Here is a 27289-nt window from a genome sequence, read left to right on the forward strand (position 1 = left end):
TAGGCAGATAAAAATGACATTTTATTTTGTGAAGAACACTTGAAAAATAAAGATGAAAGCTCTTCCAGGCTTTGCAAATAACCATCAGAACCCACAGAGTCAAAGACTCTGTTTTCAAAAGGTGTTTCCACTCCCCAGCCCTGTTTTCCATGAACTCCCTCATTGTGGAATGGTCCACAAGAGTTTCAAGGAAGAAAAAAAAAAAATGCAATTTGAGCCAACATTAGAAATAATCCAAGATTGGTTCAGTGCAGGTGCTGCTACATTACACTTGAACAAAGGCACAAAATTCCCACTTGGAATTTGCATTTCGATTTCTCCAAACTTGGTGTTCTCAGGGAGAGAGACCAGAGTCATTCAAGAGAGGAAGGCTGAGCTCAGTCCAGCTCTCCAGCAGGAACCAGAGGAACTGAAGTGACAGCAAATAAATCCAATGGGCTGGAACCATGTGGGAACACAAACCTTTGGAATCAGCACCTCTGACCCCTGCTGTAAACCCAGGCTCCCAAGAACACCTGATATGTAAAGAAGGCGACACAAATTAAGATGGGAAAACATCCACTGCCCTTCCCTCGGGCAGAAAATGTATCCATGAAACTGGGACTTCAGGATCCAAGTGAGTGAGGACATTAACAGCCCCTTCTGCAGAGCATCAGCCCCAAAAAGTACAGGAGTACCTACTGAATTCTAAAGATATGCAGAGAAATAAAAAATAATTGTATGTTTCATGGTGCTTTTCACTTTTTTTTTTTTTTTTTGCTGCTAGCAGAGTGTCAGTTTTTGTCTTTATGGTGTCTGAAATACCAGAGTAGTGTTAACCTGTAAAAGGTACATGAAAAATCTCACATTAACCAAAATTTGAGGAATCTGCTCAACTGGCAGCTCCTACTACATACAGCAAATAGGTCAAATACTTACTGCAGCCCTCAAAAGCAAACTCGTGTTTTGTCCTGTCATTATCACAGATTTAATTCAGGATAATCAGGCTCACTTTGGAGTTAATACTTCAGAGCCTTTGACCTAGAGCCCAGCTCAGTGAGCTGCTCAAAATCAGCTCAGGACACCAAGAGAAACAGGTTCTCCAATGTAACAGAGTATCAGAACAGCTGGAAAGATGAGAAATGAGGGAAATTCCTCTGAAGAGGAGCACTAAAAATAAATGCCTTTTTCCTGAGTACAGTAAAACCCACTGAAGATCAAACAGTTGTTCTGTCCATTTCTTCCAACCGTTTTGCCTGTTAATAAAGTTCAGGGACAACAAAAATGCCCTAGAAATTGCAAAGTGAAGTTTATGGGCAACAACTGAAGCCAGAAACTTCAAAATCTAAGATTACGTCCCTGTTGTTCCAGATCACAAAATGTCTCCAGGTTTTACATCTTGACAGATGCTGGACTTGTTATTTTTCAGCCAATTTCCTACACTTCGCTCAGAGATTTCCACATTGCCTTCATTCTTAGGGCTGACTCCAGCTCCTACAGACTTCTGTTTAGAGATAAAGAGAGAAAAGCAAATTCTGGTATCAGCAGCAACTTCAGTGATCAGAGATAGGAAAAAATTCTAAAAAGAGATGATTATGACTGCATTAAATCTCAGTAGTGATGGTGCAGGAGGTCAGATCTGACCCAACAAAGCATTTTGGGTGGTTAGAAAAGAGTCAGTGAGGGGTTATACAATATATGAATCCTTTTCCTCCTCCATAAAGTGCATTTACTCAGCCTGAGAGTAATTACCACACTGACAAAGGGACCATAAAGCACTTCCCCAAGAGAGAGCAGAAGAAACTCAAGAGTTATCCTGAATCCTACAGCCAGTTTGTGCCTCATGGATCCTTGAAGACACTTTGGGAAAGCCCCTCTTGCTGCTGGAGCTGAGGCCCTGCAGGCCAGGTTAGTACAGGGTGGTGTAGGCAGAGCAGCTCCTGGTGCTATCTGAAAACCCCCACGTTGATGGAAAGAGCCACTTCTGGTTTGCGGGGCTTCGTGGGGAGCTTCTCCTCGGGGAAAAGGGGATCCTGGACACGCTCCTGGCGGCTGGAAAACAGAAATAACCTGGTTAATGTTCAGTGCTGGGCCTTAGCAGCGTGAGCCTGGCCTGAACTCTGAGTTTCAGGAGCTGTGAAAACAGCCCGTGCAAGGCCAAGCCAGCCAAGGGTTCATTTTCATCTCCACAGTGTGTTCCAGGAGAAAAAAACATGAGGCTCAGTGGAGGAACACTGAGAGCCAGGAGTTGGAATCACCCAAGTGCTCCCTGCAGGATTACTGGAACTGTGTGCTCTGACAGCACCCAGCTACCACTTGTAGGAATGTGCCCCCTGTTGACGGAGTAAACAAGTCACCCTTTGTCTCCCTAAAAAGGAAAAAAGCCCAGGAGTTTCTCTCTTCAATTTGGTTAAAAGACACCTCATAGGACCTTGGGGACTTCACCTCAAATCTAAGGATAGCCAATTGGACAGAGGCCAAAAAGTCCTGCCTAAGCAATTCCCTAGAAAAAGAAGAGAACGAAAGAAGTAATGGCTTTTGTGAAGTGTTTTAGAAGGAGCAAGAACCTCTTGCCCTGGCTCGGTTTTCTCTGTAAAGAGCTTTTTTATTTTGCCTTTTACTAAAACTTTTTGTTTCCAACACTGTCATAGGAGCCATCCTGCTTCTTTTATGCCACCTGAGGTAGCTGAGCTATCAAGGGTATAATGCTTTTCTCTGAGAGCTTGTAAGACCTGGCTTGAAGAGAAAAAGCATTAACCGCTGGCCTCAAAAATTATCCAATTAGGCTGAATCATGGAATGGTTTGGATTTCAAGGGACCTTAAGGACTACTCAGTGCCACCCCCTGCCATGGGCAGGGACACCTTTCACTATCTCAGTTGCTCCAAACCCCACCCAACCTGGCCGTGGGACACTTCCACAGATGGGGCAGCCACAGCTGCTCTGAAAAGCAGCAAGCACTTTGCATATTTCTAAAAAAAAATGAAACTAAATGCTCACTACCTTTTCCTCTTTTCCAGAGCCAGCTGCCTTTGCTTCTCTTTCCCAATGTCGTCCCTGACAGTGCTGAAGTCCTTGGTGTCATCAAGGAGAAGGTTCTGTTATGAAAAAGGATTGGAGAGATCAAAGTAAGAAGGTCGAACTATTTCCCAGCTGTTCCTCGACTGACACAATAAATTTCCAGATTGTTTCTTTTGTCTAGTTTTGCACTGATTAATTACAAGTTCATTAGAATTGCAATGGTTTGAGGTGGGAGGGATATTGAAGATCATCCAGTACCACCCCTGCCATGGGCAGGGACACCTTCCACTATCCCAGGTTGCTCCAAGCCCTGTCCAGCCTGGCCAGGAAGACTTCCAGGGATGGATTTCTTCCAATAGGCTAAAACAGTAGGACAGGACATCACATTTTTCTCCTACTGCTCTAAAACCCAGCCAGAATGTTCTTTCCTTCTAACTAAGCCTGATTGCTAGCTCAGAGCTCAATGCTGGGTAATTCCTTTTCACACCATAAAATAGAACTGTCATAGTTTGGTAACACATAATATGTAGCAGTTTGTGTCTGTAATGTGATTTTGAAAGGGCATTTCCTTGGATTTTACTCAGAATTTGAAAAAAAAAAAAAAAGTCAAAAATGAGGGCAAGAAAAAATTATCCAGGAGAAAAAGGAAAAGCAGTAGCAGCAAGAAATTTCCTATCAACACAATGCAGTGTCCAAACCCACATCCCAGTACTCCCAGAAATGCAGCAGGATGAGAGAAAACCAGGAAGAAATGAAGATACTGCAAAGGGGACATTGCCTGAACCTGATGCTCGTGCAACAATTAAATCCCGGGAAATTTACCTTCACCCCAATGATGTCTCCATCCTTCAGGTGGTAAGGTGCTGACTGCAAACTTGCCTGCTTTTTCCTCCTTTTCCTCTTGGAGATTTGCTGTGTCTGAACAAAACCAAAGCAGAAGAGTTTGGAATTCTCCTTAAATTCAATCCCTAAGGAACTGCAGCCCAAACCAACACGTGCTCCTCTCCAACAACTGTTGGATTCTGTCACTCCAGATCTTACCCAGCTAGATATTGGCAGCCACTCAAATCTCTCAGGGAAGTATTTGGCTATTTCAATTTTATCTACAGGGAGACAATAGTGAGAAGCCACTCTCTGCCTCAGAGCCCAGGTTGTGCATTCCTTGGAGATATCCCACACCAAATCCCGGGATCTGGAGTAGTCCCTCTCTCCTGGTATTCCCATCTGGACTCGCAGCAGCAGCTCGTGGGGGCTGGCAGCAGGATGAGAGAATGGAAATTCTTGTGAGCCATGCTTTCAGAATTCCCAGCTTTCCCCACCTCCTGCCCTCCCTCACTTTGTTTGTGGAAAACAATAAACAACTTCCAAGGTTTTCCCACATCCTGAGAGCCCTGAAGTCAAAAGCTGCTCAGTGAAGGCTTCCCTCAAATGCAGAGCTGTAAGAAACAAGAGAAATAAAGATCTTGAGCTCTTACCCCAAATTCTCTTCTTCTTGCAAGGGTTCTATGCAGATTTCCACTCTGGCACCCAGCCTGTAGTCACTGAAAACAGAACAGAGATTGTCTACGTGGCTCTGGAGCTGGGCTAGGAGAGCTGGGAGTGGTCACCTGCAGGAGAGAAAAGCTCCAAGGAGACCTCAGAGCTCCTTCCAGTGCCTGAAGGGTCTCCAGGAAAGCTGAAGAGGGACTGGGACAAGGGATGGAGGGACAGAACAAGGGGAAATGGCTTTCCCATTGCCAGAGGGCAGGGATAGATGGGATATTGGGGAAAATTCCTCCCTGTGAGGGTGGGCAGGCCCTGGCACAGGGTGCCCAGAGAAGCTGTGGCTGTCCCTGGATCCCTGGAAGTGTCCAAGGCCAGGCTGGAGGGGCTTGGAACAGCCTGAGATAATGGATGGTGTCCCTGCCCATGGCAAGGGTGGGACTGCTCATCTTTAAGATCCTTTCCAACCCAGATTGAGCTGATGAATCTCCCACAGTCCATTCCAGATCCAGCCTGTTGCACATTCCCCAGAAAACCCACCTGAGTCTCCTCTTGTTGTCCCGTAGGAGCTTCCCGGGGCGTTTGCTGTCCAGTGTCCAAGCTCTGAGGAACGAGGGCAGGGGCACAACCTGCTCCTGGCAGCAGGGTAAGGTCAGAACCTGAAAAACAGAAATACTTTGTCAGTAATTTTAGCAGCCAGTCTCCCTGGGAAAATAGAAAAACAGTGGATTAACTCTCAAAAAAGAGGGCAAAGTATTGAGATTTATTCCACACCAGCTGTTGCTTGTGATTATAAGCAAAATCCTCACTTCTCAACCTCAAAGGAAGTTGGATTTCCTTCCCTCTCAAGAATTCTCAACTCAACTTCTATTTCCAAAGTACCCAATTTCTTTTGTTAACCAAAATTTGAACAGCTGGGAGGGAATGAGGCTGTTGCAATCGTTGCCCCAGTCTCCAGCCGAGTGCTGAGCTCCTCTAAGCCCTTGCCAAGGACACAACACATCCCATGCTCAGCCAGCTCTCCTTGATCAAGCTGCAAACAGTTCTCCATAGCAGTAGCCTGGAAGAGCCCAAAACTGAAGTCATACCCAAAAAAATCAGTGTTGGTATGGAGCAGGATCAGGTGAGAGATCCTTCCCCACGCAGTTCAAGTAGAACAATCACTGCTTAAACCACACAGAGCCTTTTGGTAGGACTGGGTTACCCATTTTTGTGAGTTTGGGGTGGATTTGGGGTTTAGTTTTTTTTTGGGGGTGTTTTGCTTGGTTTGGTTTTTAGTGTATTAAAACCATACAAAGGTATTTTAGTTTCTGGCCAAACAAAATGAGCCAGACCTTCCTGGCTGACAAACCTGTGCACCCCAAAGCAATTCTTCACTCATCACATTCCACATACAGAAATTAAAAAAAAAAAAAAAAAAAAGATGCAGAAAACTAATACGGGAACAACGTGGAAATGCCAAAGTGGCTTTTGAGGAGGTGCTTGTTATGTGTGTGCTTCCCATGGAGAGATTTTACACTGAAATAAAGACAAAAGCTGCCAGGCAGAGCTTCAGCTGATGTGCAACGAGGCTCCCTCAGGCCAGGACATGTGACAGGGAGGATGGGGACAGCAGGGACACTAAGGAAGTGTCTTGAGCTACGTGCTCCAGCTGCCTCTTGGTACTTACCAGTGACCATGGCATAAACACCATGGCACAACAGACTGGAGACAGGGGAAAAGGAAATAAAAAAGAGCTGTTAATAGAGCTCGAGTCATCACAGCGCTGCTGCACAGTCCAACACAGGAGAACATCTAACCTGCATCTTCAGATCTTCCAGAGAGGCCTCTCCTGCTATCTCTATCCTGCCAGCATAACAGAGATCCAGGCCTGGGTGGGTGGGTTCTGGTGGAGCTTTGAAGAGGGGGGAGAGGGAGGAGGAAGAAACAAATAACAGAAGAGTCAACGTGATTTGTACAGTCCTGAGAGATAACAGTCACTTCATGGTCACATTTCACTGAGAAGGAGTCTGGAGTCCACTTAAGAGTATCCAGGAATCCCAGACTGGTCTGAGTTGGAAGGGACCTTAAAGGTCACCTCATTCCAGCCCCCTGCCATGGCCATATCCAGCACACAAAATATATCCTGGTAATTCCAAACAGTTCCTATACAGATGCTATACTGCAAATTTCAGAACTAGGAGCAGTTATTGCCACTGATAAAAGGTGTTAGTTATTGGTTAAACCTACTGCAAGCAAAGCGAAATTGCTCTTAGCTCCACTACTGGAATCAACAGGGGAAAAAGTGAAACTCAGAAAAAGTTTGAGGCAGAAGGAGAAAAATGCAAAGAAAACTTCTACAAGGGGAGTGGTCCTGCCCTGCAGCACAACTCAGAACCAGAGGAATATTACTTCTAGTAAAAAATGAAAAATCAATCTGTTCCCCATTTTCTAATTCTCTTATTTTCACTTCATTATCTTCTCCCTTCTCGACCCTCACTTGATTTTGCTGCCCTGGCTGGTTTTGAATTTGACCTTCAGGAGAGAAAACAGTTAAAACACTGCATTTAAGGTCTTTGATACTATGCAAACTTTACCCATCCTTCCTTTTACAGCTTCCCAAAAAAGCAACACAGCCTGAAGGGAATTAATTGTGCCTTCAGGAGTCTGACATTTGAAGCCAATCACGTCTGTGCTCATGAAGGAGATGCTTTACACTGCTGTCACTGCCTTCAGGACAGAGACTGACAAAGAGCCCCTGCTACAAAATTTAGTGGTGTTTTGAGCCAATCCATCTGAGGAACATCCCTACAACAGGATTATCCAGCATTTATGTTCAAAACTGCATTTGTCTCCTGAGTGGTCCTTTCACCATAACCTTGATGCAACTCATGCAGCCCTTCCTAGGTTTCAAAAGGGTTTTAAACCTTTGATTAAAATTTGGGTTTGACTTAAAGAGCAACCACAGACGATTCCTTTCAAAGCTTGGCCAAGCTCACCTGCTGCAGCAGACACCTGCAAAGCCTCCATCTTCCAGGTGATCCCATTCACCTGGTCTTGTGCATTCTCTCCATGTTTCTTATGGCCTGAAGGCTTCAGCCACCAGATGGGGATTTTCAGGAAACCCTGGAACAGAAAATACCAGGTGGCTCCTCAAGTGTTGTGTGCAGACAAGGTGAAATTTCACCTTTAGCACAGGAAGAGAGAAAAGATTTGTTTAAACTAAGCTTTTGGAACAGGCTGCCCAGCATGGAGTCACCACTCCTGGAAGTGTCCAAAGAATTTGTGGATGTGGCAGCTGGGGATGTGATTTAGTGGGGAACATGGTGGTGGTGGTGCAAAAATAATGATGCTACAGTTTTGAGAGACAGACTGTTCAGGGCCAGGCTGGACAGGGATTGGAGCAACCTGGGACAGTGGAAGGTGTCCCTGCCATGGCAGGGTGGCATTGGATGGGCTTTAAGGTCCCTCCCAACCCAAACCACTGTGGGATTCCAAGTCTCCAGACACTGCCCACTCTCCTTTTACCTTTTCTGGAAGCTTTCCTTCTGTTATAACCAAAGTGTCTCCTCTGCAAACGTTGAGTTCCTTCAGGGTGGCATTCTGCAGGAAGAGAAAGCACAGGATCCCTGTCAGCCTGCAGCTGCCTTTCTCCCCAGGGAGCAGAGAACTGATGGATTAAAACAGGCTTCTCTTACTTCCTGACTTAATGCTTCCCCTGCCTCGTAGCACCAGTCAAGCCTTCTCAAATGCCAGTTGTCACCTACCAAAACCAAAAAAGATACACAGAGAAAACTACTCAGTCAATAACACCAGTGTGGGAAAATATTACAAAACACTTAAGAAGTGTCAAGGGTCCTTTTTCTTTTGTTCTTTATTTTTATTTGCTTTTTAAACACAACTCTGGCTAAATGAATTATCACTTTCATCTTCCCCAGACCTTTTGCTGTACGAAAATAATATTTTATTTGCACAGATCTCCCTTCCTCACCTATCTAATTATTTTCCCTGGTTTCAGAGAAGAGAAGGAATTCTCATGTGTCAAATTTGAAACTATGACAAGCTCTTTAAAATAAAAACAGTATTATAAAAACTTCATGTTTAGAATTCTTTCCCTTCCTCCCATTACAATAACACAGATAACTGAAAAAAACTTACAAGGTTTAGGGTAGGAAAACCTGACTTAAAAATAGTAAAAATTCCTTAAAAAAATGTAAATAACAACACAACTAACCTGATAATCCTGATTTCTCCAGCATTAAATTGAGACACTGAAAGAAGAAACACAGGATGAGAGTTGTGTCAATGCTGAGGCTAGGAAATAAATTTTTCAGCAAATCTATGTTAGAATTTTCTGACAAAGAATGACTGATTGCTGGTCAATTCTTAAAACAATATAATTAGATAGACAAGATGTATTTGGGCTATATATTAAACCCTTCATGGATGAGATGGTTTTCAGGCAAAAAATTCACCACATCAGCTGAGTCAGCTTTCCCAAGCTGGTAAAAAATTAAACGTGTGTTGTTAGTTTGTTCCTTTACTTGAACAAATTCTGCCCCAGAGTTTGCACATGCACCTTTAAAAAAAAAAAATCCAATCTGCAAATTCAACTGGACTGGTAGCACCAGAGTTGCCTTCACTCTGTGCATGGCTCTTCCCAACCCCTCTGCCTCCAGGTCTGTGCAAGGAATGTTGTTCAGGAGCTTGGGAGCAGCCAGCCTTACCTCTCTGACAGAGGCAGTCTCCTCCACAACTATCTCCATCTCAGGCCTGCAGCTTTGGTCACTCCCAACCATGAAGTACAGGAAGAGCTGAAAATCCAAAAGCAAACTATCAGAATAAATACGGAAGTGTAAGAACAATTCCTGTGGCGAGAATGTCATCAAAAAGCACTAAAATGGCACCAAAAAAATGACACTCAAAGATAGTTGAGTTATGGCCATCAGCAGATTCTCATTACCCACCCCTGGTCTCCAGAAATGCACAACTACTCCTCCCCCTGCACATCAAGGCCAGGTTGGACAGGGCTTGCAGCATCCTGGGATAGTGGAAGGTGTCCCTGCCCATGGCAAGGTGTGGAACTGGATGAGCTTTAAGGTCCCTTCCAACCCAAACCATTCTGGGATCCTGGGATATTTACAACTTGCACATTCCAAGAGCAATATCCCCTTTTTTTCCTTTATTCTCTTTAAGAAAATCCCTGCACCAGGCTCCTCCCATCCCACACTGCTGTACCTGAGTGGAAGTTGGAGCTTTCCCACGGCACAGCCCAAGCAAGCTTCCCATCTTAAGTTCTGCTTCCTTGACTGTGTAATCCTCAGGCACTTCAGGGAGGACAAATAAAAACATCAATTTTATCATCCTCAGAGCAAGCTAAAACTCTTCAGTGCTCTCTGGAGTGCTTGCTCAGCCCTGACAGCAAATCTGAGTCCCCTATGAGGAGAACAAAGGCATGGAGAGCTCCCAGAGTCCATCAGGAGCACAGGTGGATTAGGGATGTAAGCAATAAAACCAAGCTGAACATTTCAGTTTAATCCCTATCTTTGTATTGGTACTGTTAATTAACTTTAAAACTGGAAAAAAAAAACAAACCCACACAACTGGTTCAGTTAAGCCTGGAATCAGTGGAGTTATGTGTGGGTAACTCCTCCCAGGAAAGGACAAACAGAGGCTCAAAATCTCGCCAGTGAGTTTCTTACAGAAGAGTGATTCAATAAATCCATTTACCTGGAGACAGAAGTTTCCCATTTCCACTAACAGGTCTAAGACAGCTCTCATTTGCTGCAGCAAAAAGGGCAGGAAAGAGAGAGGTATTAAGTCATTCAAATAGGAACGAAACAGGAATTTGGCTCAGAATTTCAGACAAGTAACACCTTTAAGATTAATTACAACAGGTTTATCTTAGAGGTCTCCCTCTGTGACATCAAAAATACAAGACTCCTTGAAGCTCCATCAAGAGTCTCAGCTTTTGTTCTTTCACTGAAAGGAAAATTCTACCACTAAACCGACTCAAAAGCCAGTCAATTGTAACATTAGCAGACCGATAAAAGCAGCTGAACACGTACCCAGCTCCTCCTGCAGCTGAAGCTCCCGGATCGCTTTCATTTTGATATCTGACATCACCTAAAAGACAGGGACATCAAAAGGGATATGAACACCTCCAGCCTGGAATGCCACCAACACCCCTCCCTGCTTGTTCAAGTGCCAGTGCACAAAGATAATCCTTCCCCTCTCTTTTAGCTCTGGTTACTGACACCATCTCAAACTTCCATTTACAGGATGGGCCAAAGAGAAAAATATTTGACTGTCCCAGGCTGAGAAGCAAGATGTATTCTATTTGCCATCTGTATGGCAGTTGGCTTCTGTTAAGTGGGCAGTTTTCCTTATCTCTTCCTCAGCCAGTCCTCTCTCAGGGGAGACATCTGCTGATAAGGGGCCATTGAGTGTCACTGCATGACTGATAAGAACTGTAACATCCCACTGGGAGATGCTCTGCTCAGAGGGAGGAGCCAAGCATTCCTACCTGGATATAATCTTGAGTTTCTGGAACACCAGCATGGCTTTTCCTGCACTGGATTTCCCAGAGGAACAGCTGCCTCTTCCACTGCCTCTTCAGAGGAAGACTGCACCCTTTTCTACAAGATCACTGCTCCAACAGAACCACACCTGACACTCCAGGAGGACTGCAGCCACAATTCCAATTGCACTGCAACCAACAACCTGACCAACAAGGTGTCAGGTTGTATTCTGACTCTGTCCCTGTTGTTTTGGTTTACTCCATTGTTTATTTTTTGTTTATTTTCTTCCCTATTAAAGAACTGTTATTCCTGCTCCCGTATTTTTGCCCAAGAGCCTCCCTTAATTTCAAATTTATAACAATTCAGAGGGAAGGGGTCTACATTTTTCCGTTTCAGGGGAGGCTCCTGCCTTCCTTAGCAGACACCTGTCTTTCCAAACCAAGACATTGACACTAAAATACTGCACTGGTTTAAGCTACCTGCAAATACCCCAGGGATTGTAACTCTGAGCTCATCCCTGCTTCATCCCTGAGGCTACATTGAATGAGCTGGGCCAAGTGCAGTGGCCAAGCTGTTCAGGAAAGCAGAGTCCTTACTGTTTCAATAGTGGCAGTGATTTTAACGTGTTTCTCCTCCTCTTCCACCCCACAGAAGTTTTTCACTTGGAGCCAGCTGATGTCATAGGTGAAGGCAGTCAAATTCCCACTTGCCACGTTGACAAAGCTGTGGGAATCAGCAGTGCAAAGACAGTCAGAGACAGGAAAACTAAACACTGGCAGGGCTACATCACTCACCAGCACAGCTCCCAAATAAACTGATGGTGCCAAAGTTGTTCATAGTGATGGCATCTCACACAGCAGAGGCCTCAGGGAGCACAGAGTGTCATGAGACCACAAATTTGCCCCTGGCAGCTTTGGATTCACTGAACATGAGTTGTTCCCACCAGGTTTTTCCCCCTTTACAAGTGCAAATCAAAGGTTGTGACTGGTGCTGCATTTTGAGGCCAAGAAAAATCTAACAGCTGATAAATAACTGGTCTCCAAAACTTAAGATGGAAGTACTTGTATTTGTAAGCTTAAAGTGATAATTAATTACAAGAATATATGCTGTTAGTATAATTTGAACTAAAAGGTTTTGCCAAAATTGCTTTTTTTTGTTTAATTACAATCATAATCAAAAACGTTACCTCTGGTCATGGCTGTCTAAGATCAGCACAGAGCACCCGTCCCTGAGCCCAACACTTCGGACTGTTTCCTTCATGTCTTCCTCATGGAAAACTTCCCAGTTCTTGGCTTCTGTGTCTGCTCCTGAGCCGTTCTTGAGGATGATGCCCCCGGCTGGAGCCAAGGCAGAGTGCAGCTGTGCCAGGCTGGTGCTGCAGGAGAACACGTGCTGGGCCTCGCTGAAGTGCTGCCCCTTGCCGCCCTCGTTGTGCTCGGCCAAGCGAAGCACGTTGAGCACCACGGGCTCGTGCTCGGGGCCCGCCAGCACCTTTGTGCCTCCAACCTGAGGGAGAGCAGGAAGGAATGCCAGCTTTATGGGGGGCTGATCCAGAAAATACAGCAGAGACTGGGCAGGGAGAAAATTGAGACCAAAGTGGACACTCTCCCCTTACAAACAAACTTCCTCGGACCAAATTTGTACTGAACAAACAACCAGAGCAACCCACAGGTGTCGGGAAGAGAGAGAAGAATGTTATCCAGAGCAGCTGTGGCTGCCCCTGGATCCCTGCAAGTGTCCAAGGCCAGGCTGGACAGGGCTTGAAGCAATCTGGGATAGTGGAAGGTGTCCCTGTCCATGGCAGGGACACCTTAAGTCCCTTCCCAAACCATTCCATGGTAAGCAACTGGGAAACCAGTGGACACTTGGCAAAATCTAGAACACAGGAATTTATTCCCTCAGGACATTAAAGAATCACCCAAATGTGACTGAACATTGTGACTTTCCATTTTAAAAGCGTGATCTTCCTGATAGTCAACCTAAATTCAACCTAAACTCCTTGCTGAAGAAAATTTAAAGACACAAAAGCTGCAACAGAAAAAACTATACCAAAAATAAAACCAAGATGAAAACGACTCTGTTACTACATGTTTGGATGGTTTTGTTTCATTTGGAGGATTTTTTTTGAGAAAGCCAATATAAAATGGATACTTTTACAATAAAAATAATTTTAAAGTAGCATTTTATTCCACTAGAGAGACAGAATAAAATGCTGTGCTTCACAACCACTTCCAGGTTAAGCAGAAGCCTTAATATTAAAAGGAAGATGAAAAACTACAAAAGCAGCACAGGATTTCTAGGAGACCTTGCAAAGTCTTATCTCTTCAGAGCTGACAAGGAAGGAAGTGCTTGGTTCCTTTACCTCTTTCCCATTCCAGACGAAGATGTCTGCTCCATCAGCCAGCCCAACGCCATCCAGGGTCAGCTCATCTCCTAAAAAATTGGAGCAAATCATCAAGTTCTTGCTCCCCACAAGACACACAAACAGGGTCAGCAAGTACTTAAAGAACTGTACAAGCATGAGGAGGAATATTTAGAGCCCTGAGTGTCTCTCTATTTTGATGTCAACACCATGGAGAGCTGGGTTATGTTCTGGTTCAACAGTGATTTTCTGAATCTAACCACAGAGAACATAACATTTAAAAGTTACTGAATAACTTGTTAAAGACTGACACTTCGAATTGCCTAGCAAAGCAAAGCTGGAGGCAAAAATGACAATTTGAAAAACTGATGTACCCTTAATAAATTAATGAACTCTTTATATGAGCATTTCCCTCTACAAAATTCCTACTTCAGCTGAAGTCTAACCTACATTTTCCTTTGATGTTACCCTGGCTCCTCTCTTCTATCCTCTCCTCCACCTAATAGGCCAATCCTATGAAAGCAAACATCCACAAGCAAATCAAGGGCAAGACACAGACTGATACATTCTTGTCAGCAAATGTGCTTAGCTTGCTTAAGATCTGCATTTCACAACAAGGATTTCACAGCCAAGTCTCAAAATCATTCATTCCACTAGTAAGAGTGAAATAAATAATTCAAATAATTAAACATGAGTTTGAGCTGGAAGAGTGTTCAGTAATACACATCTCCAGGATGGCTGATAGATGAAATCTTTGATGGCTGCAGAAATTAAAATACAGCAGTAGCATGGAAGCCTGGCATGCAGTGCTCTTACCATCAAGCACCTGGTACAGGTGTAATCCTGCTGGTAAAGGCTTGGCCATGCTGAGAACCATGTCCCCTTCCCAAGACTCCAACATCTAGTTGGGAAAAATAACCAGAAAAATTATCACTGTAAAATCACAGCACTCACAACAATTACAATCTGCTGAAAGCTGCCACAGCCTGGCTCCCAAGCTCACTTGGTGCCACTTAACTGGTGACTCCTTGAAAAGACAAAGACAACTCTGTCACGAAATGAAATATTAAGAATAAGCCTGGAGTTCTGCAGTGTCAATCCATGGCCATGCACATGATGCACAAATATCATTAATTAGCTCATGTGAACTTTGAGGTCGCCATAGTTAAACTTCCAGCAATTTCATGGCTTCAAGAACAGACCCCACACCACTCTTTCCTCCTTTGTAAACTCATATTAAGTTTTTAGCCTCCTAAACTCCATTTACTGTTGAAAATTTCTCCTTGACACAAAGATTGCAGTATAAATGTATTTGTAAAGGTTGCAGTGGCTCAAGTAAAAATGAAGTTTGAGTTGATTTGATAGAGCAGGTACCTGGAACACTGCCTGCCGAAGGTCTCCCAGTGTCTTCCTTCTGTCAATAGTCAAATCCACCACACTCTCTTTGCAAGAAAGTGAAGGATGCAAAGCCCCATTGTGGAATTTATAGCAGGAGCTCAGGTGGAGATGTAAATCCATGCCATTGTTCGCTGAGTCACATTCAGCTCTTTGGGAGAACAACACAACGAAGTGGTGAATTTAACACCAAACAGATGTTTCTGTGCAGCTGTCCTGGAACTGATCCCTCCGGGCTAAATTCCCTGTCACATCCCCTCCTCCTTTATACCTATCCCTAGCTGTAGCAGCAAACCTTTAAAAAACATAAAGGAGTGGAATTCACTCAGAATCCCAGGATGGTTTGGGTGGGGAGGGACTGAAAGTTCATCCAGTCCCACCCCTGCCATGGGCAGGGACACCTGCCCCTACCCCAGGCTGCCCCAAGCTTGGACATTTCCAGGGATGGGGTAGCCACAGACTTGTGTGAAATATCCCATAAACTGTCACTCTCGTGTCTGTAGTATCTTAACTGTGATTCAGGTGTACCAGCACCTGTGTCCCTCAACACAAGGGAAAGTTTTGTCCAACCTGAATACCACAAGTTCTTCACTTTTATGGCAGAGAATATCATTTATCTGTAAATTCACTGTAAACCAAGTCCTTCCCCCTTCTCCCAGTGCAGAATTCCCTCTATAAATACAATTAAGATACTACATTCTACCCTCTTTCCAGAATTGCAGTGATTTTCACCAGAAAATGGTACAATTTGAAACTGTATGTTTCCCTTGAAATTCTGTAGGCTGTCTGCTAACAGGGAAGGCAGGGAACCAGCAGAATATGGATAGAGAAGTTATATTCTTCAATTAAGCTCTGACATGGAATCATTTCACTTCTGACTCTGCTCAAGGAATTTCTATCCTTTTGAATCCCTTGAGAGTCCTGCAGATAAGAGCTGTTTGATTACAGTGACACCATATACCTCTTTTTCTGCAGCTCTGTATTAGCAGCATTCATTTCATTCAGCAGGTGCTCAGGAATTTGGTACCTTGGATTTCCACGTGCTGTAACAAAAAAATATAGGCTTAAAATGTGTTTGGAAAACAAGAAAAGTTATCAAGAGGAGACATTACAGTACAATAATCACTGAAAACTCAACTGCATGATGGTATAAAGAACAAACAAATGCTTTTACTCCTTCCAATCAACCTTCCTTTAAGGGAAATTAACACATAAATGCCATTAGCAACAACTTGTATTTGATGCTCTGCCATTATTTCTGGAGCACGCTAAAAAAATTAGTCAGCTACAGCCAGTCAACAGGTCACCATCTCCTTGTATCTTCATTTAATTCTTTTTTCAAATGATCACTATAAGGAAAACTGGGGAAAATAAAGCTTGGAAAGGACAAAAAAGCACTCCAGAAAAAATGTCAAAGTAGGAAGCTCCCCCAGAATCTCCAGATGAGCTTTGTGTACCTTCAGGGGGCCTCTTCAGCTGAGCTTTTCTGTAGAACAGCATGTAGGCACTCTCTTTACCCTGGAATTGCTTCTCAATGTCCTTCTCCTTGATGGGCTGGACTTTGGAATCATTCAGATCAAACCAGTGGCACCCAGCAGAAGCAGCCCTTGGCCTTGGAGGGTTTTTCTCACAGTTCCACTGGACGTCATTCTTCTGGGAAGGGCTCTGGAGATTTTGTCCATGAGAATCCAGCTTGAACAGGAGCTTGTGTGTTTCCTTCAGGCTGACCTTATTTCCATCAGGACTCAGCTGGAATATCTGAGGATGATTCTGCAAATACTGAAAGGGAAGCAAGGACAGGATGAAGAAGGTGCCAAGTTTTAAATGCAGCAGCCTGCATTAAGCTGCTCCACCTGATTGTCCTCAAAGTGAAACACAAACCCCATTAATTCAACTCTCATTTTATGTTGCTTCCTCATGTATTTTCTCAGTTTGCCTCTGTAAAAGCCTCACATCTACACTTCACACCTACATTTAAATATTTCTTGTGGAAACTGCAAGTAGCTCCCTTCAAAAAACAAGCAAACATCAGTGTTCCACCTATCTACAACACAAATGCTGAACTATTTTCCTTAACACATCATAAAATACAGCAACCATTTGGAAAATTGTTTTACTGGGGGGAAAAAATACAAAAAGTCTCAGGCAGACAATTCCTTGGATATCTTATGTTCCCCAGCCTGCTAATTCACATTACAAACCTCTCCTTGCACATGCTAATCCAAGGGTCCATATTCTCAATTATCACCCTCCTGACTATTCAATAATAATATAAATGATTATAGAAGCGATCTAAAGCCAAAACTAGCAAACCTGTGATTACCTTTCGTAATGCTCCATATTGTTTTCTGTATTTCTTATTCCAGGACACCCCTTTCTTCTCCAGTAATTTCTGCCCTAATTGATCCACAGGAATTTGTTTAGCTTCTTCCTGCAAAGAAATTAAAAACTAAGGTAACAAAGGCTACAAAAGTCAAGGGATCAACACAAAGAAGCCAATCTGGAAGTGTTTTAATCATTCCTGGTTTTTAATAAGCTGCTGTAGCATCACCTGGAGCTGTGTCAGAGAGGGTTTAGGCTGGACATCAGAGAAAGGCTCTTCCCTCAGAGGGTGCTGGGCACTGCCCAGGCTCCCCAGGGAATGGGCGCATTCCCAAGGCTGCCAGAGCCCAAGAAGCTCCAGGACAATGCTCTCAGGGGTGGAGAAGCTGGGATTGGTGGGGTGTCTGTGCAGGGCCAGGAGCTGGATCAATGTTCCTTGTGGGTCCCTTCCAGCTCTGGATATTCTGATTCCTTTTGCAACAGCTTTGGTGAGCAGCTTTAGAAATTCTCCAAAAGGACCTCTGTCTGTATGAAGAGCCACTGTTAATATTAAAGCCAAGTTTTAAATGCTTCACACCAAGCTCAGAAGAGCTCTGGACCCTGAAGCCTGACCACTCTCACAAACACAACTCCCTGCAGGTTCCCTCGCTCCAAAACCAAAGCAATGAGCTCCTTACATACCATACCTCTGATAAAATCCCTTTTAAGACTGCCAGTGGATTTTCTGTTTCTTTGGCATTCTCAGTGTCTCTTAAAGCCTTCTCTTCAATCAGCCCATCCTCTTCTTCCTGGGTAAGAAAGACACTCATAAATATTGTGGTTTCACACACAAATAGACATGATCATGCACAATTTACGAGTGTGAAGGACATTCTGTTAAACTGCCCTTCTCAATGAGGCAAGACACACAAAGCCTCATTAAAATATTAATTAAGTTTGGATGCACATTCATCCACTAGCTCTTAATACTCTTCTGAGAAGTACAATCTCTAAAGCAAGGAAGAAAAGCCTTTAGGACTTACTTGGAGTTGCCAGTTTCCTAATTCATCCACATCTCTGATATAAACATGATAGTGTCCTCCATAGCAGCCACCTTTGTGTATAATAACAGAGAAGAGCTCATACATGTACTCTGAATCATCCATTTCAGTCTTTAAAAAGAAAAACAATAATTGTAACAATAACTGAGGTCAGTCTCTTGCACAAGGACAGCTTTATACCTTTAGCATCACTTCAGAGATTTCTCAGTGTGCGTTTGCACATGCAGACACTGAAATGTCCTCTGAGGGCTGGGGACACAAGGAAGGACTGGCACAAGCCATGGAGCAAGGCACAGGCTGATAAATCATAAAATCTCAGAATGGTTTGGGCTGGAGGGACCTTAAAATTCATCTGAGTTCCTGCCAGGGGAAGGGACAACCTTCCACCAGCCCAGGTAGCTCCAAGTCCTGTCCAAGCTGGCCTTGGAGACTGCCAGGGATAGGGCAGCCACAGCTTCCCTGGGCAATCCGTGTTATTAAACAAGCAGGATTCTGAACCATACTGGAAACTCAAAATATTTTCAATTTCAATGTTTGCTCACAACACAGCTTATTTTGTTTAAAAGAGGAGAGAGAAAAGAAGCAACACTTAGAAACTCTAAAACTGGGGAGGGGGAAAAAGGTTTCCTCAAATTCTAACACTGAGAAATTTCCAAGCTTGCATTGCAACACTTCAAGAAGAAAAATGTCTGTTCCATAAGAGTGCCTCTGTTGTGTTGTTTAAGAATCAAAATTTGTCATCAAACCATGGCATAGCTCAATCTATAACCAGAAACATATTTATGAATGCAAACAGAGATTCCTGAAAAAAATTGAATAACTACAGGCACCAAAAGCACATATAGCTCAATTTATGCATGATGCTCTCGGAGAATAACCACGCAAAAATGAATTTCAATTCCCATTTCCAGATAATTATCTTCCTGTCAAGGAAAGGTTAGATAACTTTTGGGTAATTATTTTACCCTTCCCCCTCATAGCTACAAGGTAGCTCAGTTCAAAAGTGGAGGAGGACACCAAAGTTACTCAAATACATGACAAAATGCAAAATAAAAGATAACCTTGAGCTGTGGGTTCTCTGCTGAGTATACAGAAACCTTTAACAAATGTTAACAGTGCCCACCTGCTCACAGAAAGGCCTCAGGTTGATCTGGATGGGGAATGTGTAGCAGCTCGTTTCCTTGTACCTCTCACACTTCTCAAAGTCAAAGTTGAACCTCAGGAGGGAAATGGTGAGGAAGGGAGGCAGCTTGCGTAGTTTAGCAGACTGGGAAGGGATTTAAGAAACACTTTAAGCACAGACTCAGAACAAAACTGTGCTTCCACCTTGCTGTGGTCAAATCCCTTTCCACCAAAGCTTTGTTACCACCAGAGACAAGATCAGTGCCCTCATTTTTGAAACGTCTTCACTAATTCTCAATTTCCCTTCCAATGATAGAACCTAAAAGTGACCCAGGTCTTCTCCCCCCGTTGAGCCCCACATCCTCCTTGATTGGTGATCACCAGTCCCACACCTGATCCTGCCACAGCAAATAAAGGACATGGGTGAAATTCCAGTCAGTAATAGCCCATGGGCTCTGTACCGGCAGTCACAGAACAACCAGGAGGTAAAGTCTCCCTCATTTCTACAGGGGAGCACGCTCCAGGCAGGAAAGCCAGGATAATCCATTTTAATGATCCCAGATTAATCCAGATCCAACCACTTGATGGGTGAGCCCATCAAGAACCCTTGTGAGAAGTAAAACCAACCATCTTGTACCACCTGTGACAGCAGGTGTGGGTTTCATGGCCACATTTCTGAGCCCTTCCAAGGCCTCCATCCTCCTCTCCACTGGCAGAGCCATAACAGGAACACACACAGGGTTTAAGAAATTCCCTGAATTAGGAATTCCATTTGCATCCACAGCCTGGCAGCCCCCAGCTCTGTGATTTCCTACCAAAACTCAGAGTTCCCACTCTCCTCCTGCATGGATGAGCACTCGTGAGAGGCAGACAACTTACCCTGTACTGCCTTGAACCCAGCCCAGTTAAACCCCAGCCAGCCCTTGCAACAAGACACGTGAGGCACTGCTGAGAGTTCCTGAACTCCCAAGTCACTGATTAACCTGGCCTGACCTCAGCTTCCCTTTGAACTACTCCTTCTACATCCAGCGGGCTGCAGAGTTTGAATTTCACCCATCCTGCAGGAGCCCAAGGAGCTCTGCTGCTGTGACAAGGGCAGAGGGCAAAAACAGCCTGAGTCTGCTTCCCTCCACAAAAACAGAGGAACAGATCCCATTCCCTGCACAGAGCAACAGCTGCCCATTGTTCTTCTCTCTCATTTGAGTTCCCCAGAAGAGAGTTTCCATGATTTCTCTCATTGCACATTTTTATTTTATGCTCTAAATTATCTTTTAGCCAATCCTCCAGAATGCACAGAGCAAGGTGCAGCAGAGGTGTTGAATGAGTCAATACTCTCCAAATTATGCCACACTCCATGTTAGGGACAAAAAACTGCACCAACATTTGGGAAATGAGCCACAGGAGCTTTTCTTGACATCCCTGCTGAGGTTTCACAAAATACTAGCATGGTTTGGGTTGGAAGGGACCTTAAAGCCCATCCAGTGCCACCCACTGCCGTGGGCAGAGACACCTTCCACTATCCCAGGCTGCTCCAAACCCAACCTTGGATACTTCCAGGGATCCAGGGGCAGCCACAGCTTCTCTGGGCACCCTGTGCCAGGGCATCTTCACTCTCACAGGGAAGAATTTTTTCCTAACATCCCAACTAACCCTACATCATCCCACCCCAAGGTGTTACCTTTGAAGCTTCAACCAGTTTATCACAGGCTCCACATCGATACAAGTTGTCATTCTCAAAGTATTCTTCCTCCACATACATGTTCCACAGGGCCTCCTCCAAGCCAGCCACACCTTTCACTGCCACTGTGAGGTCTAAGAAATCTTCCTGTGCAGAAAGAACAAGAAACGAGGTTCTGAGGGGTGTAAGTTTGTGGTGATTAGAAAGATACCTATTCATCACAGTGATGGGCAAAAAAAACCTCACACAGTCACAGAAATTAATTTTTAAAAACTGATTTTTTTAAATTACAAAGAGCATAAAAGACTGTCAATGTATGTTTTGCTGTTACCTCACTGCACTCTGTGCTAACTGCATCTGTTAAAGGCGGGGCTTGTGAACTCAGAAGATGCAAAACATTTGGCTTTTTTACCTCTCATTTAGAAAATGCAGCCCAAGACCTGAAGTCCAACACTCACTACCTGGATTCAACGAGGCACTCAACAAGGATGACATTACTTTTGGACTTTAAAAACAAGAACATTTAAAGTCAACAGCCTGAAGTGAACCCCCCAGGGGAAGATCCCTGGCTTTACCTGTCTCTCACTGACGTTCTTGCACTCCTTACAGACAATCTGGTTGACAACAATGCCATGGTACAGGCGGTTGATGAGGTCGTGGCCCGATGTCCCCACCAGGGAAGTCTCCAGAGCACTGAAGAGGATCCTGTTCAATTCCTGCACATCGTGCTGCCTCATCTCCTGCAAGGAGGGAAACCCAAACAGGAAGGAATGAAACACTGCTGTGCTTGGCTTGTGGCTTAAAAATAACATACCAAGTGTCCCAGAGTCTCAACAACTACTCATACATTTACTCCTTGAGTAGTAAAGTACTACACCTATTATTGTTAATTTGGTTATGCTACAACCCATCTAAGACACTTTCACTTGGGTAGGATCATAGAATTCCAGAGTGGTTTGGGTTGGAAGGACCTTAAAGATCATTTTGTTCCAACCCCTGCCATGGGCACGGACACCTTCCAGTATCCCAGGCTGCTCCAAGACCCAACCTTGGACACTTCCAGGGATCCAGGGGCAGCCACAGTTTCTCTGGCCACCCTGTGCCAGGGCCTGCCCACCCTCCCAGGGAACAATTCCTTCCCAATAGTCCATTTACACCTGCTCTCTGTCAATTTGAAGCCATTCCCTAGATTTAGATTAATCTCTGACTGACACAGTTCAACTTGGGTAAGAATCTAAGTATCTGAGCCTGTTGGAAAAACACCCCTGTAAAAACAAAGGAAAAGCAACTGGAATTGTATCTAAGAGAACAACCATCTTCTCTTCCTCCCTGTAAACAACTGCCACGGACTCCACGTGGAGATCCAACAGGATACACCAAGAGCTGACCCAATTCAATGTCACCTCCGCAGCCTTAAGGATTTTAAGGCATTTCCTAAGTGTCAGACTTGCAGAACCCATCTGTACGCAGGGAGAAGTGTGTGGGGGTGGAGATTGGCACCTCGTGGCCGCTCCAGCCGAAGCTCTCGGTGAGGTCTGCGGTGGATGCAGCCTGCTGGTCCAGGAGCAGGAGCTGAGCAAACAAGCGCTGCAGCTGCAGCGGGATGATCCGAACCTGGCAGCGCCAGCAAGGGAACAGAGGCAGCACGTCAGACACGGCCTTCACACCGGCCATTCCAGCCAAAACAGAGGCTACTTACCACAAAGCTGGGCATAAACTACCCCTGCCTGGTTCATAACACTCATTACTCGGTTCACACCGAGCAGTCAGACTTGGTTCATAAAAATCCACAGTGCCTCACCTTACGCAGCCAAGTGGAATGGTTTGGGTTGGGAGGACCTCAAAGCCCATCCCATTCCACCCCTGCCATGGGCAGGGACACCTTCCACTGTCCCAGGCTGCTCCCCCATCCAGCCTGGCCTTGCACACTTGCAGGGATCCAGGGACAGCCACAGCTGCTCTGGGATTTCCATCCCAGCCCCTCCCCACCCTCCCAGGGAACAATTCCTGCCCAATCTCCCATCCATCCCTGCCCTCTGGCAGTGGGAGCCATTCCCTGTGTCCTGTCCCTCCATCCCTTGCCCCAAGTCCCTCTCCAGCCCTCCTGAAGTGCTTGGTGGTGGGGTGGAATGAGGTGGGAGGGAGAACATCTCAGCAGAAACAGACTCCACATCTGATTTCTGAAGTAAAACCTTAAAGCAAAGAAAGCTTAGAATGGTGTGAAAAAATCCAGTATCAGCCAGACCAAACTGCCTCTCAGTATCAAATTTAGGTTTTCACTCATTTTCCTAAGTTTCACATGAACTACAGCCATATTGCTCCAGATCAGCACCAGACAGTGATGAACAGAAAAATTCCCAACACCTTTGCATCTGGTTTCCTGCTGTCATCCAGAGTGCCAAGCTCTTCAGGTCCCAGGGAGAACAAAGCCTCTGCAATTGGTAAAAAATTATTACTTAAAAAGACAACATCCCCTCTTCAAAAAATTAATGTCTTTTAATGTCAAACACTATGATTTCATTCTGCAATAATTTATTTAAAGTGAACTGTGCCCCAAAATCACCCGAGTTCACTATGTTTCTTAAATAAATAACCAGAAGTGCAAGTCTCACTAAAATATCAATCCCAACATTATTTTAAGAAGGTTTTGAGCATCTCACCTCTAAATTCAGGCGTGAAAAGCAGAGTCTGCAGAAGGGAATTGAGGTAGCAGGTCCCACCCTGATTTTTGATTCCACTGAGGTTGGTGAAATCCCTGGGAGCTGGAGGCTCAGACTCTCTAGGCTTTGATTTCTTCCCCTTCCCATAATGATTGTTGGAAATAAAGGAAAAATCCTCTTCAAATAAGTCCCCAAACATTGTGAAGGCAAAAGAGTCCTTTAAAAAGATACAACAAGTGTTTACTATAAAAAATGCAGTTGAACTCATCCACCTCAAATCCTCCAAGATAAACCTGGAAGCCCTGACTAAAGAATTTGGTTGTTTTTTTTTTTTTTTCCCCACCTTATTCTGGTCATTCTAAAAATAAACCCATGTAAAAGTGTAAATTAATGTAACAAAAAAAAAAAAAAAAAAAAAGGGTGAATTAAAAGCATTTCTGTTACCACAGGTCTGAGCAGTCTTTTCACCAGAATCAAACCCACCACAATTCCATTTTGCACAAAGCTGTTATTTATTCCTACAAGTGAACTATCCCCTACCTTGGATTATCCTTATCCACCTCCTCCAAAATCCTGGCACTTCTTCATCTGAGACATTAAAGCAGAAAGATTTTAAAGTTTCACTTTCCTCATGAACATAAATAGCAAATAAATCACTTTGCATCAGCTTTTCCTCCTCTGAATGCAGCTCTTGACTGCCTTAAAATCTCTGTAAAGGCCCCTCCTCCCAAGCTGCTGGATGGAATTCCTGGGCTTGGCACTCAATCCAAGCTGTCTCCCAGCCCTCATTCCTGTTTCCAGTCAGGCCTGTTGCACTTCAGATTGTTCTCCTCCCAGCAGCTCCTGAGTGGATGGTTTGTCCCAAAAAAGGGCCATATCCAGGAGACACCACCCACCCACCACTCTGGAGAGGCACTTGAGTGCCAAATCCTCCCTCGCTCCTTATTTCTGGATCCTCCTTCCCTTAAAAACCACCCAGGAATAGCAGCTGGAAGGGATTCTGGATGGCCCAGGGACAGCTCAGAGCACAGGGGCTAAGGCTGGAATGAATCCGTGGCAGGAGAAACCAAAATCCTGGAATAAATCCATGGCAAGAGATCCCAAAACCTCTTTAATAAATGCATGACAGGAGATCCCAAAATTCTCTAATACTTCCATGACAGGAGATCCACAAATCCCTCTAATAAACCACGACTCTCCAATGGGATTCCCAAACCCCTCTAATAAATCCATAGCAGGAGATCACAAAACCCTCTAATAAATCCATGACAGGAAATCCCCAAAACACTTTAAAATATCGATGACAAACAATCCCAACCCCCTGAAATGAATCCACAGCAGGAGCTCCCAAACCCCTCTAATAAATCTATGAGAGCAGAGCCCAAACCCCTCTAAAAAAACCAATGGCAGGAGTTCCCAAAACCCTCCAATAAAGCCCTAAGATTCCCAAAGCCCTCTGACAAACCGATGAGAGGTTCCCAAAACCCTCAAATAAACTCATGGCAGAAGTTCCCAAATCCCCCTAATATATCTGTGATAGGAGATCCCAAACCCTTTTAATAAACCGGTGACAGGAGATCCCAAAGCCCTCTAATAAATCTGTGGCAGGAGATCACAAACCTTTTAAAAAACCCACAGCAGGAGATCCCAAAGCCCTCTAATAAATCTGTTACAGGAGATCACAAACCCTTTTAAAAAACCCATGACAGGAGATCCCACACCCCTCTAAAAAACCCATGGCAGGAGATCCCAAACCCCTCTAATAAATCTGTGACAGGAGATCCCAAACCCTTTTAATAAACGCAGGACAAGAGAACCCACACCCCTCTAACAAATCTGTGATAGGAAACCCCAAACCCTTCTAAAAAACCCATGGCAGGAGATCCCCAACCCTTTTAATAAACCGGTGACAGGAGATCCCAAACTCCTCTAATAAGTCTGTGACAGGAGATCACAAACCCTTTTAAAAAACCCATGACAGGAGATCCCACACCCCTCTAATAAATTTGTGATAGGAGATCCCAAACCCCTTTTAAAAAACCCATGGCAGGAGATCCCACACCCCTCTAATAAATCTGTGACAGGAGATCACAAACCCTTTTAAAAAACCCAGAGCAGGAGATCCCAAAGCCCTCTAATAAGTCTATTACAGGAGATCACAAACCCTTTTAAAAAACCCATGACAGGAGATCCCACACCCCTCTAAAAAACCCATGGCAGGAGAGGGCAAACCCTCTAATCAGTCTGTGTCAGGAGATCCCAAACCCTTTTAATAAACCGGTGACAAGAGATCCCACACCCCTCTAACAAATCTGTGATAGGAAACCCCAAACCCTTCTAAAAAACCCATGGCAGGAGATCCCAAACCCCTCTAATAAATCTGTGACAGGAGATCACAAACCTTTTAAAAAACCCACAGCAGGAGATCCCAAAGCCCTCTAATAAGTCTGTTACAGGAGATCACAAACCCTTTTAAAAAACCCATGACAGGAGATCCCATACCCCTCTAAAAAACCCATGGCAGGAGATCCCAAACCCCTCTAATAAATCTGTGACAGGAGATCCCAAACCCTTTTAATAAACGCAGGACAAGAGATCCCACACCCCTCTAACAAATCTGTGATAGGAAACCCCAAACCCTTCTAAAAAACCCATGGCAGGAGATCCCCAACCCTTTTAATAAACTGGTGACAGGAGATCCCAAACTCCTCTAATAAATCTGTGACAGGAGATCACAAACCCTTGTAAAAAACCCATGACAGGAGATCCCACACCCCTTTAATAAGTGTGTTACGGGAGATCACAAACCCTTTTAAAAAACCCATGACAGGAGATCCCAGACCCCTCTAACAAACCCATGGCAGGAGATGCCAGACCCTCTAATAAGTCCGTGACAGGAGATCCCAAATCCCTCTAACAAACCCATGGCAGGAGCTTCCAAACCCCTCTAACAAAGCCATCCCAGGGCCCCCCCGAGCCCGGCGGTCTCCCCGGGCCGGCGATCCGCGGCCCCTCAGAGCCCCGCACTCACCGCGCCCGGCCCGGCCCTAGGGCCACGGGCCAGCGGCCGCCGCCATGTTTGTTGTGTGGCGCCGCGCAAAGCACGCCGGGACCGGCGGCCCGCGGTGAGGGCGGGGACGCGCGGGGCACGCCGGGAGTTGTAGTTTCACCAGCGTGAGGGCAGCGGGGGGCTGTCATGGCAATCAGTGGGATGTGAAGCGATACGCGGAATAAATAGACTAAATAATAATAATAATAATAATAATAATAATAATAATAATAATAATAATAATAATAATAATAATAATTAGACTCCACAACCTGGGGTAGTTATGAAGTGGGTATGTACGTCAGCGCCCGGCACAAGTGAGATAGCTCTCCAAAACTTGTGCCCCGAGCCTCAGTCTGACCCACACCTTTATTCTCAAAGATGTTCCATATGCAATACACTGCACAACTTTTTCATGCATATTCCACCCCTGGCCCCGCCTGTCCTCGCCTCTCATGCTAAGTAAGTCCACGCCCTTCTGGGCACGCGTGGTTTGCTGTGGTGGTCGCACGGGGGTCTCTCGGTGGTCCTGAGGCTGAAGATTTTGGTCTTCCTCATGGCTGAACTTTTGAACTTTTCCTCTCTGCGCGTGCGCTTTCGGTCCTTTGGCGCTTATCTGAGTACGTCTGTCAGTCTTGATAGGCTTGGAGAGAGAGGAGCTTCTTTATCTGGGTTCTTTG

The 27289-nt window shown here is 44.8% G+C and overlaps 1 protein-coding gene across 5 annotated transcripts; it reads right to left on the reverse strand.

Moving 5' to 3' along the window:
- Positions 1–26614, reverse strand: USP40 (ubiquitin specific peptidase 40). Of its 5 annotated transcripts, XM_053982656.1 has the most exons (32): positions 26592–26614; positions 23561–23777; positions 23265–23332; positions 22401–22514; positions 21476–21640; positions 20901–21047; positions 19224–19367; positions 18083–18211; positions 17747–17848; positions 17062–17169; positions 16196–16517; positions 15700–15781; positions 14718–14889; positions 14160–14244; positions 13344–13414; positions 12168–12487; positions 11578–11704; positions 10529–10586; positions 10191–10244; positions 9699–9787; positions 9188–9274; positions 8695–8731; positions 8159–8223; positions 7989–8063; positions 7460–7586; positions 6281–6375; positions 5022–5140; positions 4475–4540; positions 4041–4251; positions 3822–3917; positions 2982–3076; positions 1–2031 (listed from the first exon to the last, which is right to left on the reverse strand). In XM_053982656.1, exons 2-32 carry the CDS (start codon positions 23757–23759, stop codon positions 1926–1928), a joined length of 3735 nt encoding a protein of 1244 aa, XP_053838631.1. In that variant the 5' UTR covers positions 23760–23777; positions 26592–26614; the 3' UTR covers positions 1–1925. The 5 variants fall into 5 exon arrangements, with proteins under 5 accessions (XP_053838631.1, XP_053838632.1, XP_053838636.1 ...); XM_053982657.1 differs by lacking the exon at positions 22401–22514; XM_053982658.1 differs by lacking the exons at positions 1–2031; positions 2982–3076; positions 3822–3917; positions 4041–4251; positions 4475–4540 and adding an exon at positions 6151–6185 and having other exon boundaries at positions 5087–5140.
- Between the last annotated feature and the right edge of the window lie 675 nt (positions 26615–27289).

Source organism: Vidua macroura, chromosome 7 (assembly GCF_024509145.1).
Source record: "Vidua macroura isolate BioBank_ID:100142 chromosome 7, ASM2450914v1, whole genome shotgun sequence".
NCBI classification, from domain to species: Eukaryota; Metazoa; Chordata; class Aves; order Passeriformes; family Viduidae; genus Vidua; species Vidua macroura.